This window comes from Emiliania huxleyi, assembly GCF_000372725.1.
Source record: "Emiliania huxleyi CCMP1516 unplaced genomic scaffold EMIHUscaffold_545, whole genome shotgun sequence".
Taxonomy (NCBI): domain Eukaryota; phylum Haptophyta; order Isochrysidales; family Noelaerhabdaceae; genus Emiliania; species Emiliania huxleyi.
The window spans coordinates 21529-36240 of record NW_005197910.1 but is presented as its reverse complement, the minus strand read 5'-3'; the positions used below and the strand labels follow the sequence as shown (position 1 = coordinate 36240).

General features: G+C 66.0%; 6 protein-coding genes across 6 annotated transcripts in view; 2 read left to right on the top strand and 4 right to left on the bottom strand.

Annotated features, from left to right (window-relative positions):
• Positions 1 to 172: 172 nt before the first annotated feature.
• Positions 173 to 1738, top strand: EMIHUDRAFT_119926 (hypothetical protein; the record flags this gene model as incomplete). Its single annotated transcript, XM_005765646.1, has 5 exons — positions 173 to 389; positions 487 to 601; positions 671 to 779; positions 858 to 1143; positions 1533 to 1738. Coding segments are annotated over 5 exons (933 nt in total), but the record flags the coding sequence as incomplete, so codon positions are not given.
• A 323-nt stretch (positions 1739 to 2061) lies between these two features.
• EMIHUDRAFT_247053 (hypothetical protein) lies at positions 2062 to 3180 on the bottom strand (the record flags this gene model as incomplete). Its single annotated transcript, XM_005765645.1, has 1 exon — positions 2062 to 3180. One exon carries the CDS (start codon positions 3178 to 3180, stop codon positions 2062 to 2064), a length of 1119 nt encoding a protein of 372 aa, XP_005765702.1.
• Positions 3181 to 5567: 2387 nt separating this feature from the next.
• Positions 5568 to 6842, bottom strand: EMIHUDRAFT_247052 (hypothetical protein; the record flags this gene model as incomplete). The annotated part of the gene is made up of 1 exon (XM_005765644.1): positions 5568 to 6842. The coding sequence occupies one exon, from the start codon at positions 6840 to 6842 to the stop codon at positions 5568 to 5570; it is 1275 nt and encodes a 424-aa protein (XP_005765701.1).
• A 988-nt stretch (positions 6843 to 7830) lies between these two features.
• On the top strand, positions 7831 to 8652 carry EMIHUDRAFT_119924 (hypothetical protein; the record flags this gene model as incomplete). The annotated part of the gene is made up of 1 exon (XM_005765643.1): positions 7831 to 8652. One exon carries the CDS (start codon positions 7831 to 7833, stop codon positions 8650 to 8652), a length of 822 nt encoding a protein of 273 aa, XP_005765700.1.
• Positions 8653 to 8942: 290 nt separating this feature from the next.
• Positions 8943 to 9279, bottom strand: EMIHUDRAFT_247050 (hypothetical protein; the record flags this gene model as incomplete). Its single annotated transcript, XM_005765642.1, has 2 exons — positions 8943 to 8987; positions 9076 to 9279. 2 exons carry the CDS (start codon positions 9277 to 9279, stop codon positions 8943 to 8945), a joined length of 249 nt encoding a protein of 82 aa, XP_005765699.1.
• A 3585-nt stretch (positions 9280 to 12864) lies between these two features.
• PI4K1 (phosphatidylinositol-4-kinase) overlaps positions 12865 to 14712 on the bottom strand; it is a 3979-nt gene continuing 2131 nt past the window's right edge. Inside the window, exons 6-7 of the mRNA XM_005765641.1 lie at positions 14026 to 14451; positions 12865 to 13863 (exon numbers count right to left, since the gene is read on the bottom strand). Coding sequence (XP_005765698.1) covers positions 13192 to 13863; positions 14026 to 14451 — 1098 coding nt within the window. The 3' untranslated portion in view covers positions 12865 to 13191. The remainder of the gene's footprint in view (positions 13864 to 14025; positions 14452 to 14712) is intronic.

Genomic DNA, 14712 nt, shown 5'->3' with positions numbered 1-14712 from the left:
ACCTCGGGCTTCCTCGGGTCTAGCTCGGGCACACCTCGGGCTTCCTCGGGTCTAGCTCGGGCACACCTCGGGCTTCCTCGGGTCTAGCTCGGGCACACCTCGGGCACATCTCGCCGGGCGAAGGCGCTCGACCCACGGAACCTTCTCGCAACCTTCTCGCAACTTCCCGCAGGCGCTCGACCCGGACCCGCGCCTGTGGCCCTCCGGGCGGGAGGCTTGGTTCTCCTTCCTCTGCATCGTGCTCTGGAACTGCTGCGGGTACGACTCGGCAGGCATGGTGGCGGCCGAAGTGCGCTCGCCTCGCTCCTCCTTCCCGCGCGCGCTGTGGGGCGCGCTCGCCCTCTGGCCGACGCTGCCGCACAGCTTTCTGTTGTCCACCACTCACCGCCGTCTTTGCAGGCGCGTTCGCCCTCTCGACGGCGCTGTACGTGCTGCCACTCGCCGCCGCCCTCGCCACGCTCGACCACTGGGAGCAGTGGGCGCCAGGCACTTACCCGCTGCTCGGCGCGTCGCTGGGTGGAGGTGGGCTCGAGGCTGCGCTGACTGCCGCGTCGGCGGTCTCGATGGCGGGTGTGCTCTTCACGATCCTCTGCACCTCCTCGTGCGCGCGGCGGCGATGGCGACGCTGCGCAGTGATCAATCAGTGATGTATGGAGGAAGCGTTGAACAGGCGCGCGCTGCTGGCGATGGCGACGCTGCGCATGCTGCCGCCCGCGCTGGGCCGGCTCCACCCGCGCTTCGGCACGCCAGCGGCGGCCATCTGCGCCAACGCGTCGCTGGTCGCGCTGGCGACGCTCTGTCACCCTCCGCTCCCACGTTCCTGGACACCACCTGGACAGTGCCTGGACACTTCCTAGGCGACGCTCACCCTCCGCTTCGACGACGCGCTGCAGCTGTCGATGCTCTTCTACTGCGGCTCGGCGGCGCTGCAGTGCGCCGCTTGCGCGCGGCTCCGCTCGATGCACCCGCAGCTGCCGCGACCCTCGCTGCTGCTTCCCACGCCGCTGCTCGGGCTGCCGTGCGCTGTCGCGTGCCTCGTCCTCCTGCTCGCGCCGCGCCGCCTCCTCGCCACCGCCGCCGCCGTCCTGGCTGCTCTCGGCGGCGGGCATGCCGCGCTGTCGGCGCTGACGGTGCGGTGTGCCGGTCTCCGCTCGCGCCACACCGCCGCCCGGCTGGATCGGTCGAGCTCGCGCGGCCTCCCGCGAGGCTTCCCCTCCCTCCTCGACGAGCTCTTCCGCCGGCCCGGGCTGCCGCCGGCGGGGCGGGTGACGGGCTACCTCCGCAACTCGTACGACCGCGTCCCGTACTCGGAGCGCTGCGCCGCGTATGCTCGACCGCTGCGGAGAAAGAGGGCCTCTCTTCACTCCTCCAGCTGCGAGCAGGAGCGCTGCGCCGCGTCACGCATGGTCGACTCCTTCGAGATGGCGGACTTGTCAAGCTCGGCGACCTTCGACGGCGAGCGCGCTCGCGAGAGCCACGCGTGCCGCAGGAGAAGAGGCGCTCCTTCACGCGCGCCGTCGTGGTTTGAACAGGCGACGCCTTCGCCGCCCGCGTGGAGCACGAGCTCGAGACGCGCCGCAGGCCGCTGCGCGCCACTGTCGACACACCTCGCTGCTCGCTGCCGCCGTTGCCGTGTGCGCAGCTGTCGCGCGGAGGCTCCACGGCTGCGGCCGGCGGCGGCGAGGAGGGCAGCAGAGGAGGCGACGACGGCGAGGTGCTGCCTGGGGTGTTGGGCTAGGTGCTGAGCTAGCGAGTCGGTGTGCGTATGATTCAGAGAGAGAGCAAAGTGTGTGATGTCCGGTGAATTATATTTTATACGGCTCTATCAGCCATTTTCCATTCCGGACATCCTTTTTGCCTACCTGAACGTCCTTTCGCCAATTCGCCCGGACGGTGCCGTGGACGATCACCCACTCCCACACCGCCTCACCCGTACTCGAGTCCCTCGACTCTCCGAGACTCCGACTGGGGGGCGACTCCCGCCGCCTCGAGCAGTATCTCGCGAGTGCGAGTCGCGTGCCGCCGGGCCCGGGTCGTAACCCAGATAGCCCACTTCCTTCTCTACGGGTAGCCTGCCTTGCCGCTCATGCGGACGTAGTCGTCGGAGTCGAAGCCCGACCCCTTCTTGGGGCCGCTGCCGACCGAGATGGCTATGGACTGGCGGCCCGTTATCCTGGGGGCGAGGGGCGCGCCCTCTTCCCCCGACCCAGCCTCCGTCCCGGCGAGTTCGTGGAAGGCCAGCGCGCCGAGCAGGATGACGCCCCCCAATATTGTCCACGGCGAGGGGACTTCGCCAAAGGCAAAGAAGACCCACACGGGTGCGAATACCGTCTCGAGCAGCATGATGAGCGCCGTGTCTGCGCCAGAGATGTACCGCGGCGCGATGACGAGCGCGAGGTTGTACATGGTAATTCCGAGTCCGCAGAGCAGCACCCATAGCCAAAAGATAGGCTGGATCCCCTCGAAGGGGTCAGTGATCCCCTGGTCGTACGCAACCTTGTACGAAATACAGCTCGTGATCGCGCCAGAGAGCGTGCCCGTCGCCGTCAGGTCCGTCTCGGGCGACACCTTGCCGAGGTAACGTGCCCACGTGATGAAGAGGGCCATAAACATGCCTGTAAAGAGAGGCCATAGCAGGAGCAGGTTGCTGCCCTTGGTGTCCGCAGCGGCTTCTTCGGCCTCGCCACCGTAGCCGAGCATCACAAGGAGTTGAGGTATCATCACCACCACCATGCTGACTAGGGCGCAGACGATGGTGATGATGGTCTTGCCCGGAAGTTCCTCTCCGAGCACGAACTTGCCCAGCAGCGCCGCCCACACGGGGTTGAGCGAGATTATGAGAAGCGCCATGGCGGGCTCGACCAGCAGCAGCGAGTACACAAAGCCTTGGCTGGACACCATCGCAATCATCGCGGCGACGAGGATCGCCTTATACGATCGCGCCACGCCAGCACAGAGCGGGCCGATCCCGCCAGAGTTGGCGGCGGCAAAGACGAAATTTAGGGTTGCAGTCATGATGAAGCGGAAGAAGGATATGGAGGCTGGCACCCCACCCGCCTGTGCTTGAAACCGGAGCAGCATCGCGTCTGGCGTTGAGCCAAGCATGCCCACCCACGCAATTATGAGCCCAAGCTTGCGCTTGCTCGCATCCGGCGGCGGACCGCCCGCTGGAGCTCCCATGGAGGGCGATAATGCTCGTTCGGCGCGCTGGGGGGACAGCAGCCCGTCGCAGTTCGGGACGGACGTCGCCCACGTTCTCAACAACCCTGATTTGGGTACCCGGAGGTCTGGGTAGAGCTGGACCGGCCGAATGATGTGTTTTAATGATGTATTAGGTATGTTATTGGCAAACCAAGACACAGAGCTCGTGGCGTGAATGCTTTAGCATTCTCGCCCGCTCTGCTGAGGGGAGGGGCAGGACGAGCGGTCGCCTGAGGCGCCTATCTCTATCCACCCTCTCTTGTGGTTGCCAGCGGAGCACGTGGCCAAGGACGACGTTCAGATCGCGCGTCCGCTTGTTTGCGCACCCGCGTGCTCGTCCACGCCACTGTCCTCCCGCCCCCTTTGATCTCTGTCGCTAGAGCTCGACCGGCCGAATGATGTGTTACGAGTAGGTATGTTGTTGGCAAACCAAGACACAGAGCTCACACAGAGCATCACAGCGGGAGGAAAGCGGCGAGTTCCACCGGCGGAATGATGAGTAGCTTTCTGGGAGAGAGAGTGTGTGTCACACCACGCGGAACGCATCTCCATCGCGTCGGTGAACGAACGGGTGAGCGCGCGGGAGGATGGCGCGGTTGGTTGGGTCCGAACCCCTTCCTTCCTTCACCGACGACCGACCGACCGACCGAAGCGATGGATATGCGTTGTGTGTGTCGTGCCTTGCGGGGAGAGCGCGGAGAAGGAGGAACCTCATCGCGCTAGAGCGCACTCATGGAGCGCCGCCACCGCCACCCAGAGCGCTGCGCCTGCGGACAGCGCCAGGCGGATGACGGCTTGCCGCCCACTTGAGCGTTACTGTGCGAGTGGCTGGGTAGGGGTGCCTCGGTAGAGGCTGGCGCCTCAGTGAGCTGCCGAAGGAGCTCACATGCCAAGGTTAAATAAATAAATAAAACGGACACCTCTACTAGGAGATGGGTAAAAAGGAACAGGTCCCCGCCCTGCGGTCTTTGTGCAGGGTTCTTTGTGGGTGTGGTCGGCGACTAGCCGGGGTCGTCCTCCCGATGGGGGACTAGCACTAGCCGTCTTCCACATGGTCCCTCGGGTCCCTGCTGCTCCTAATCTCGTCGTACATCCTCCTGCTGATCTCAGCAACATCCTGCTCCCTCCCTCGTCTCGCCCTGCGCGTCTGCTCCGCCTCCCCGTCGTCCGCCCTGCGTCGTCTGGTGACGGGTCCTCCATAGTCGGTTGAGGTCGCCGCCCTCCTCGTGCCTCTTCCCAACGTTTCCTCGGCGGCCGATGCCGTCTGCTCCGACTCCGCCGTCCCCGGGTCTGCCCTGCCCTCGTCTGCGCTAGCTTCTGTTTCGTCACCACTGATGTCCCTCCTCTTCTTTCTCCTCTTCTTGTATGCTTTGTACATCGCGTCGATTCCTTTTCGCGTGAGCACCAGCCTGAAGCCCGCCCAGCAGCTGAACCGCTCCCTAAGTCGGAGGAGCATCATCAGTCTCACCCACTTCGCTTGCTGCCCACTGTCTCCGCTCCCTCCCGCTTGAGCCACCGTCGCGGTCCTCGTTCGTCCCACTGGCTGCTGGCCTGTCTGCACGTTACCTCCGTTATCCCTCCTCCTCCGCGACTCCCTCAAGGCCGGCCGAGCCTCCTTCCACCCAGTGAAGAGCTTCCTCAGCCACTCGATGTGTTCCTCTCTCTTCATTATGCGCGCCGTAGCCTCATCATTGAGCTGGGTCCACCTCTGCACCGCTCCCGTCGCCGCCTCGGCCACGACTTGCAAGTTCCTCGTGACCCCGGCGCCAAGGTCCCTCCGGCTCTTCTCCGAGAGATCATCTACCAGCGCCGGCAACACCCCCCCGACGGCTGGGGCTAGTGCATCGTACCCGTCCTCATCCAGCACCCTATAGCGTGAGCCCTTCAGCGCAGCGACATGCGCTTTCCTCAGCGTCTTCAGCGTATCCTTGGAGTCGGGTGCCGCCTGGGCTACTATGCCAAGGTTATTGGGTGCGAAAAAATGAAAAAGAATTAAGACACCACCTCTCCCCTTAAAAAATTCCCTGTGTGGTGCGGCGCGGAGGTGTCGCGGCCCGTACCGTCCTCCCATCCCTCCCGTTCCAAGTGCTCTCCAAGTTCCACGCGGCTCGCACACAACGTTCAGTGTGTGCAGCGCCAGCGGCTCTGTTGACTCGCTCTAATGTTAGCTACTGTTGTTGGGGAGCCCCAGCACTGTCGCGGACTCGCGGTGACCGGTGGTTCTGTGAACTGTGATCTGCGTGTGTGCTGGTTGTGTTATACTTGTTCTACCACACGCTCGAGTGCAACACTGCGGTTCAGCTCCCAACGTTAAACAGCTGAGCTCGGCCGGCGCAGTAGACACACAACTCACGCACACTTTGTATCTATTCTAGACTGACACTGTGTCCACGAGATGGGCTCTGTGGGACAAGTTCTGCTCGCAACGCCCCAGAGCCTGGTCGTCTCAATGCGACGACCAAAAAGAGTGCGGAAGGAGCAGCCACGAAGATTGCAACAATCCTGAGCAGCCATGGCAGATAATAGTCGCTCCCGTCGTGCGCAAGGGTGCCGGGGAAAATCTCGCCATAGCCCGCGCGGATCGCCGCCTTGCGCACCGGCTTGTAGTACTGCGGCGCAAAGGGGTTGTGCCCGCTCCAAGGCTTGTCGCCACCCGACCAATGGAGGGCGCAACCCCTTGCGACCTTCCCCGTCCACCAAGCGGCGATCTGCTTTGCCCACACCCGCAGTGGCAGCAGCTCCCCCTGCCCCCAGCTGGTGCCCAAACCGCCCACATTCCAGCAGGAATCGAGCCGCTGAAAGTCGTGCCCAAAGAGCAGCTGCAGCGGCACCTGGCTGCTCGGCGCGGCTCGCATACCGCCTGGGAGCGAGATGCCAGCGTACGAGGCGAGGCCGATCTCCTGAAGCGCAGGCACAAGCGCCTCGACCCGCTGCGTCAGGTTCTGCGCTCGCCACTGCTGGAGGTTGAAGGCGATGAGGCCGGCGTTGAAGGCGTCACCCCGCAGCACTGTGCTCACGTTGAGAACCCCAAGCTTTGACGGGCGGTACCGCGTGATGGTGCGCAGCTCCTTCTTGCGCGCCACGGCAGCAAGCGACTTTGAGCGGTTGGCGCCGACGAAGAGCTTCGAGAGGAGGTCGTGCACATCGGAGCGCACGATGATGTCCGTGTCGAGCCAGAGGACTGAGGAGGCGGCCTCCGGCAGGAGTTCGGGGAGGTAGAAGCGCACCAAGTTCATGGCGCTCGAGTTGCTCAGGTTGTGGAGCAGTGGAAACCGCTCGAGATCGACGACATGGATTGTGATCTCCATTCCGACCCTCCGGATCGCCTCTCTGCTCTGCAGGCTGGGCTCCGCCTCGCAGTAGAAGGCGTGCACATGGATGCAGTGCGGGCTGCGGCTGCTGCTGAAGATCGACCAGACCAGCGGCGCCAGGCCCGGCGTCTGGTGGCTGTCTGCGCCAACTGCGACATGCGAGATGTGCCCACACGACCGCGTTGGTCTGCGGAGACCACCTGTGGACCTGTTCGAGACATCGATGTGCTTGCGGGAAGCATCGGTGTGGCCTCCGCGCGGTTGGGGATGCTTGGAGAAGCTGACTTGGCCGGCGGCCACAACCGCCACCAGCGCAAGCCCCCACGGCATCTCACGGCGGGGCCGGGCGGGCACGCGGGTACTCCGTAGAGCCGCCTGCTTTCGTCCGGGGGGGGGGCGGGCGGCGTTCCTCCTTCCTCCTCCTATAAAATGAACTTGGGCGCACGGGACGCGGCACAAACGGGGCACAAACGCCAGGCTACAAAGACGGGGAGGCACGTAGTCACCTTCCTCCTCCTCCTTCACTCTCCTAGGTAGGTAGGTAGTAAGGTGAAGAACAGCCAGGCTCGGACTGGACACCAACGCGGTATGGGTGGACGCTGGACAGATGATGACGACACGCACGAGCGACACACAGACACAAAAGCTCACAAGACACACAGCCAGCGGGCTGCCACACACCCTGAGTCGGCGTACACATAACTCAAGGCCATATCCTCCCTGTCGCCCCCCCCAGCACTCCACGGTGCCAAGAGTCCAAACAAGGGCACAACAACACAACAGACAACAGGAAGTGACATGCGAGGCTAGAGCAGGCTTGCTCTACCTCCAGCAATCTCTCCGGCCGGCGAGGCACGGACGAGACCGTGTGTGGGGTCTAAGTGAGGTGTCTATGGACGCTCTCCTCACGGGCTAGCTGCCTGCGGCTAGCCCTATCTCGCTATCACAGGCAATGACAATCAAATGGGTGAGTGTTTGCGAGCAGAGGCGCGTGGGCTAAATCTAGGCCGCACATCGTGGCACTATGACGGAGGTAGACGTGCGGCCGCAGCGCACCCGCCGCAGGCTCGGCGGTGCGCGCGTGTTAGCGAGAAAGTTGCGGGTAGAGCCATGCCCGACTTTTCGAAGGCGAGGCCTCTGCGACGAGTGCCAGCCGCGCTGCGGAGCCACGCCCTTCGAGCCGCGTCCCGTCAGCACTGTCCCCGAGTGGTCCCGCCTCGGCGGCACACACTCTCGACCAGGACAGTCCCGCCAACGGAAACGTGTCTCCTCGACGGAAAAATTAGAGACAAAAGAAAAACGCAAGCCTCTCTTTCTCATGACCGATGCGCCTCTCTCCGCTGCCCTGGCCCGGATGGCCTTCACCGGCCAGCCCACCTCCTCCAGCTGCGACGCGCTCACCGCCTCGTCGCACGCCTTCCTCGTCGACGCCTGCATGACCTTCATCCGCACGCTCGGCACCGAGGCGATGCAGGCGGCGGCGCACGCGGGGCGCTCGCAGGCAAACCTGCTCGACCTGCTCGCCGCGCTCGATCTGCTCCGCACCAGCACGCCCCAAGACCTCCTCCGCTTCAGCAGCGTCGCTTCGACGCAGCCGCGATCCGTCGTGCAGACGGCGCCGCCGGCGGGGCTCTGGCCGTCGGTGACGGCGGCGGCCATCGGCCGCGACCGGAGGCACCCGCACATACCCGAGTTCCTGCCCGCGCTGCCCGCGGCGCACACGTACGATCGCGTCGCGCAGAATGTGCGCCGGCCTCGCGACGGAAAGGCGGTGCGCAAGGGCCTGTCGAAGATGAGGCGCGCGGCGCGCGGGCAGGTGACGGCGCTGGCGGCGCCGACGGCGCGGGCGGTGGCGATCGCCGCCGACGCGGAGGCCGCCGCGCTTGGAGACGGAGAGCCACACTCCCCGCAGCCCCGCCGCGCCAGCGCCGCCGCCGCGCCCCCGCCCTCCGTCCCACCTGTGGGCGCGGCGGCGGCGGCGATTAGTGCGGAGCTCGCGCTGCCGTGTGGCGCGGTGGAGGCGGGCGCAGGCGGGCCGCCGCTGCCGCCGCCCGCGGAGGTACCGTCCGGTCGCGCGGGTGCCTTGCTGCAGCTGCTGCACGCACGAGGCTTGGACGAGCCGCACGCGGGTGAGGCATGAGCGTGGGGAGAGGGCGCGACGCCCTACGCCGGGGGGGTGGGGCTGGTCGCAGCTTTATGATAGTTGTCGTGCCCGCGGCCGCGCTTTAGTCTTGTCGTTGCCTCGCTTTAGTCTTGTCATTGTTGCGCACACCCTTTCAAGCATCATTTCCGGACAACTAGTCACTACACGTACACCGGAGCGCGGAGGCGTGTGTGGCCGAACGGAAAACACAGAATAAACGAACCTTTTCGAACGATTAAGCGAACGATGGTCGATGCATTCTGATTCTCTCCAGGTAGGCTTGCCGCTCACTGGCCGAATGCAAGCGCGTCCCACTCGAAGAACGGGGAACGCTGATCACCCGCCAGCCGGCCGCCGCGAGGAGGCGCCGCTTGAGCAGCCGCCAGCCGGTTGGCCCGTTGGGTTTCAGGGTTTGCGCACGCCCCGGCCGTCGGCGGTCGGGCAGCAGGTGAAGTGAAAGGGGCCGTCCACCTCGATCGCGATGCGTGACGAGGGCAGCGCCAGGTCGAGCGAGTGGCCGGTGCGCGGCTTGACATACTCCTCCTCGAAGCCAAAACGGATGGCGGCGAGGGCAGCCGAAACGGAGCGCTGCAGCGCCGAGACCCTCACTCGTGTGTCGTGCATGGCGTCGCAGCAGAGCCGCCGCTCGGACTCGGAGAGAAGGTGCTGCTGCGCGTCTGCGGCGTGTTCCAGGAAGAGCCAGAGCTGCCATTGGTGCAGCTGACAGCGCTCATCGATGCTACAAGTTAACCCGACGGACCCTCCCCAGGGAGCCGCTGACCACGCGCAAGCACTCGTAGAGCGCGTCCGCAGCCACGCCCGCCGTCGCATACGCCCACGCCGTGTTGGCCAGATCCTGAGGGTTGAAGCCGGCCGGCCCGCCGCGCACCGCCGCCTCCGCCACCGCCTCGTAGAGCGCGTCCGCAGCCACGCCCGCGGTCGCAACGCCCACACCGTGTTGGCCATGTCCTGAGGCGTAAAACCGGCCAGCCCGCGCCGCACCGCCGCCTCTGCCACCGCTGCGTAGAGCGCGTCCGCAGCCACGCCCGCCGTCGCATACGCCCACACAGTATTGGCCAGGTTCTGAGGGGTGAAGCCAGCCAGCCCGCCGCGCACCGCCGCCTCCGCCACCGCCTCGTAGAGCGCGTCCGCAGCCACGCCCGCCGTCGCATACGCCCACACAGTGTTGGCCAGTGCCTGAGGCTCAAAGCCAGCCAGCCCGCCGCGCACCGCCGCCTCCGCCACCGCCACGTACAGCGGGTGCACCAGCCTCGATCGCAGGCCGCACTTGGCGACGCCGTGAGCGATGTTCGATGTTCGCCAGGTTGCGTGCTTCGCATGACGAGACGAGGTGAAGCGTGCGCTGCACCAGCCGCTCAATGCTCCTCGTGCCAACGCTCGATGCGATGCTTGCCCGGGCCCAGTTTGTTCCACAGGTTTGCAGCGTGGATGTGTTCAAGCTCGCGCTGTGGGCGGCAGAGAGAGATTAGCACGTCAAGAACAACCCGTCCCTCGGAGACAGCGCCGTCAACAACCGCGAAGCCGCGCGCTTCGTCTCTGCCTCAACGCCTTTCGCCGGCAAGGCCTTCGATGTCCGTGTCGACGGTACGTACGCCACCGCCCTCTCCTCCGACACCCTCCAGGACGAGCTCCAGCGGAAGCTCGGCCTTTGGCTCTCCGTGGCGCTTCCCACCCTTCGGGTCGCGCTCGAGCGGGGCATGTCAGTCGATTTCTTCGGCGACTACCTTTACAACAAGGCCCACCACCGGCGGCCCCACGACGGCGTCCTCGCCGCCTGGGCGGACGCGATGCGCGCCCCGGCCAACGCGCCGGTCGTGCACGGCGACAAGGAGAAACCAGAGCTCACCCGGCAGTACAACGAGGGGTACAAGGTCGACCTCGCGGAACCCCACGCTGGCCCGGGAGGATGCGATGAGGTGAATGAAGTCAAGCTCTGGACGCCCCTCCTCAAGACCTCCTCGGCGGGCGTTGGCAACGCCTCGAGCGGTGGCACGCCCGCCTCCGTTGGCCACTCCTACGCCTTCGGCAACACCGAAGAGAAGGCCCGCCGCCTAAACATGGGCTGCAAGGCGCGCGGGCAACCCGGCCAACCCTTCGACCACAAGAACGGCCACGGCTACGTCAAGGCGCATCGCGGTTTCTACCACGACGCGATCTTTGTCAAGCGCAACAACTTCAACCTGCTGCTCCACGAGACGTTCGGCGGCGGCTTCTCGCCCACCGCCGTTCTCAAGCTGCGCCGCCTCGCGCGCAAAGTCGCGCGCGGCAGCGTCGACCGCACGGCCTACTCGCCCAAGTACTCGCTCTCTTTTATGTCCCACCATGCAGAGCGCATCTCTCTCTCTGTTGTGCGAGGCGTGAACCGCGCCATTCGCTCTCACCTGGCAACCCTGTCTGCACGTCTCGCGCGCGCGTGAACAGGGCTCCAGGCCCCAAATGACGTGTGAGTGTTAGGGTTGTTTGGGCGGCAAAGAGCGCGAGCAATGCGTCAGCGCTGCCAGCATTCGAGATCTGGCCGTTGATCTGCTTAGCATTGAGCTGACCGCCGGCAGCAGAGCTCTGTCGCTCGCCGCGCGATCCCGCACCGCGCATCGGCGGACTCACCGGCGGTCGCTGTGCTGAGGCTGCCCCTCGCCCCCGCCGGCGGTCGCGCCGGTCATGGTCGCGCCTGGGATCGTGGTACCGATCGTCGCGCCGATCGTGCCAGTCGCGCTCGCGCTCGTCTCTGTGTACCGGTCGTCGTAACGCTCGTCGGGCCAACGCTCGCGCTGCTCATCGCGCCGTCGCGGCTCATCACGCTGTCGCGGCTCATCGCGCCGTCGCGGCTCGTCCCTCCATCGCTGCTTGTCGCGTCCGCAGTCGCGCTGACGAGGCTCGCCGCGCCAGTGACGCTCCTGGCCGATCATGTGAGCTGGGTCCTCCTCATATACATATATATCTCTCCGGCCTGCTGCCCCTCCTGCTCCTCGGGAGAGAGAGATTTTTAGCAATACCAAACAACTCTAACACTCACGTTTTGTCTCCTCGGGTCCTTCCGGTTAAGAACTTGGATTCCCCCCCGGGGTGTACCTACATTGTTGGCAAGTCAGGACACAAAGCTCAAAAAATCCCCAAAGCGGCGAGTCGCAATTCCAGGGGTCGTTGTGGCGGGCCACCCTGTCCAGAGAGGCACAGCTGCCAATCTTGGGTCTTTGACGTGAAGATTTTTTCTAAAGTGGCGCAAGCGCGAGCGCGCCGCGCCGCGATGAGTGAAGCCTCCGCGTTCGCGGCCGAAGACAGTCACCCTGCCGTGGCTGATGCGGCCGATGCGGGCGCGGCCGCAGCGGAGGAGGAGCGCGCTCTCCACGTAGCGATCGCTGCGAGCGAGGCGGCACGGCGAGAGGCGGAGGATGCGGCGGCACGGGAGGCGGCCGAGCTGGAGGCGGCGCTGGCAGCGTCGCTGGCGGCGGAGGGCGGCTCCGCCGCCGAAGACGACGAGCTCGCGCAGGCGCTCGCCGCCTCAGCTTCGCTCGCCGCCACGGCGCCGCCAGAGGAGGAGGACGAGGAGATGAAGGCTGTGCTTGCGGCGTCGCTCGCGGCGGCGGAGGAGGAGCGGCGGGTCGACGAGAACATCGAACGCCTCATGGGGACAGGCAGCCTGCCTCCGTGGTGGTGGTGGTGGTGGTGGTGGTGGCGGCGGCGGCGGCGGTGTGGGCGTCACCGTGTGGTGTTGCAGGAGGTCACACGCTGCGGCCCTCGCCTCATCAGGCGGTGGCGGCGATGGCGCCGCGTCCGCCGCCGCATCCTCGGCGTCGACGGACGCGAGCGCCTGCCCGCTCTGCATGGAGACGCTCGATGCGACGGACCGCAACTTTCTGCCCTGTCCGTGCGGCTACCAGGCCCGCTCTTTTTGCTAGAGACAAGCACAGACAGAGCGCCTTGCCGTGACGGCGTGTTCGCCACCGCGTTGACAGGTCTGCCTCTTTTGCTACGGCCGGCTGAAGGAGGACGGCCTGGGCTGCCCCGGCTGCAGAGAGGACTACGGCGAACCGAGGTACAAGCGTGAGCCAAAGCAGAAGCGCGGAGGCAAGCAGCGTGCGACTGCGGCGAGCTAAAATGCCACTTTTTCACACACGCTTTGAGTATGATTTCGCATCTCGAGTGGCGTATGTGCGCCGCGATGTTTCTGATTTCACTGAGCCACAGTGCCGCGTGTGACCTTGCTCTTACATCGTTACGGTCACAAACGCAACTCGGGGTAACACACGCCGGCGGCGGCGCAAACAGGTACACATTGATTCGGGCGGCCGCCGCGCTGCGCGGGACCAGGCTACCCGGTAGTGGCACTAGGCGTAAGCGGACCGGGGAGAAGAGAGAGACGTACGTCGCGCGGCGCGTGCCAGCGGGCACGAATAAATGGGCGTCGCCGACCGACCCCGACCACCCTCGGTGGGGCATGCGCGAGCGCGCGCGAGGGCGTGTGCGGGCCAGCCTACATGGACATGGCTGAGTGGCGTACACCGGCAGGCCGCGTCCTCAGACGGCGTAACCCTGCTGGAGCTTTTGGAAGTAGTCGTAGTAGTAGGTGCCCTTGTGCTCGCGCGCCGTCTCGATGACGCGCTTGAACTCGTCGCGCACCTGCGCCTCGGTGTGGCCGACGTAGAGCCGCTTGCGCAGCCGCGCGAGCACCTTGCGCAGCGGCGTCTGCTGGAAGCAAGGGTACCTCGAGCCGGTGCCCGCGATCTCAACCATCGTGAGGATCACGTCCGCGTGCCGGTGCGCCGCCACCATCGCCTCCACGCAGCCCTGGGCGTACGCCTCGTACCCCGCCGAGCCGACGCCGCCCATCAGCGCGACGTACTCGGCGGTGAGCTTCCACGGAGCTGACTCGATGACGCCGCCGATCTGCTTGCCCGTCGAGTGGCCGAGGCAGAAGCCAAAGTCGATGTGGAAGAAGTGGCCGAGCGAGTCGATCATCAAGTTGCCGTTGTGCCGGTCGCGCAGCAGCAGCAGCCACATGACGACCGAGTATCCCGCCAGCGACTTGATGAAGCGCGACTGCGCCGCGAGGAAGCCGTCGCTGTCGGGCGGCCCGTACCGCTGCACGAAGAGGGCGCGCAGCGAGGTGTACCCCGCCGTCTTCTTGAGCCGGTCGAGGTCCTCCGCCGAGGTGATCGTCTCGATCAGGCCCGTGTCGGGGCCGGTGGCCTGCGGGCGGTGGCGCAGGGGAGGGTTTGGCGGTGCGAGGTGCGGCCGACGCGGCCGAATCGCAGCAATGTGCAGCCGACGTGAGCCGAGAGTGCAGCCGCGGGGTGGCATGGGTGTGGCGAGGGGATGGTGTGGGGATTGTGTGGGCGTGGCGAGGGGCGCCTGGATGTGGTACGGCCGCAGCCACGTGAGCTCGGGCGGGAAGATCTTGACGAAGAGCCGGATCAGCTGCATGATGAAGACCTCCTGACGCAAGTCGTCGTTCGACTTGATGATGAGCGAGGCGAGGCACCAACCGGGCATGCCCGCGCGCTCCGACGTCGCCCGCAGCCGCGCCTCCTTGGCGTCCCACAGCTCCTTCTTCTTCTGCGAAAGCGTCAACGGCGCGCCGCCCTCCGCGCCGCCCTCCGCGCCGGCGGCAGCGTCGCCGGCGGCAGCGTCGCCGGCAGCCGCGTCGACGGCAGGCACCGCTGGCTGGCTGCTGCTCTCGTCCGAGTCGTCGTCGGGCAAGTCTCGGATGGTGCAGCAGTCGGCGACCGAGTAGCGGTGCTGCTGCACCTCGAGCACGGTGAGGATCGGGCAGCGGGCCTGCGGGTTATATATGTATATATGGTGAGGATCGGGCAGCGGGCCTGCGGGTGGGCAGCGGGCCTGCGGGTTTGGGCGGCTCGGTCCGTCGCTGAGAGGGGGGCTGCGGCTCTTGCAGAGGGGCGGAGGGGCGGGGAGGCGGGGAGGCGGGGAGGCGGGGAGGCGGGGAGGCGGAGTGGCAGCGGCGGGCGGCTGGCCGGGGGGGGGGGGGGGGGGGCAACCCCCCCGGGGTGGTTTTTTCCCTTTGTTTTAAAAAAAAAA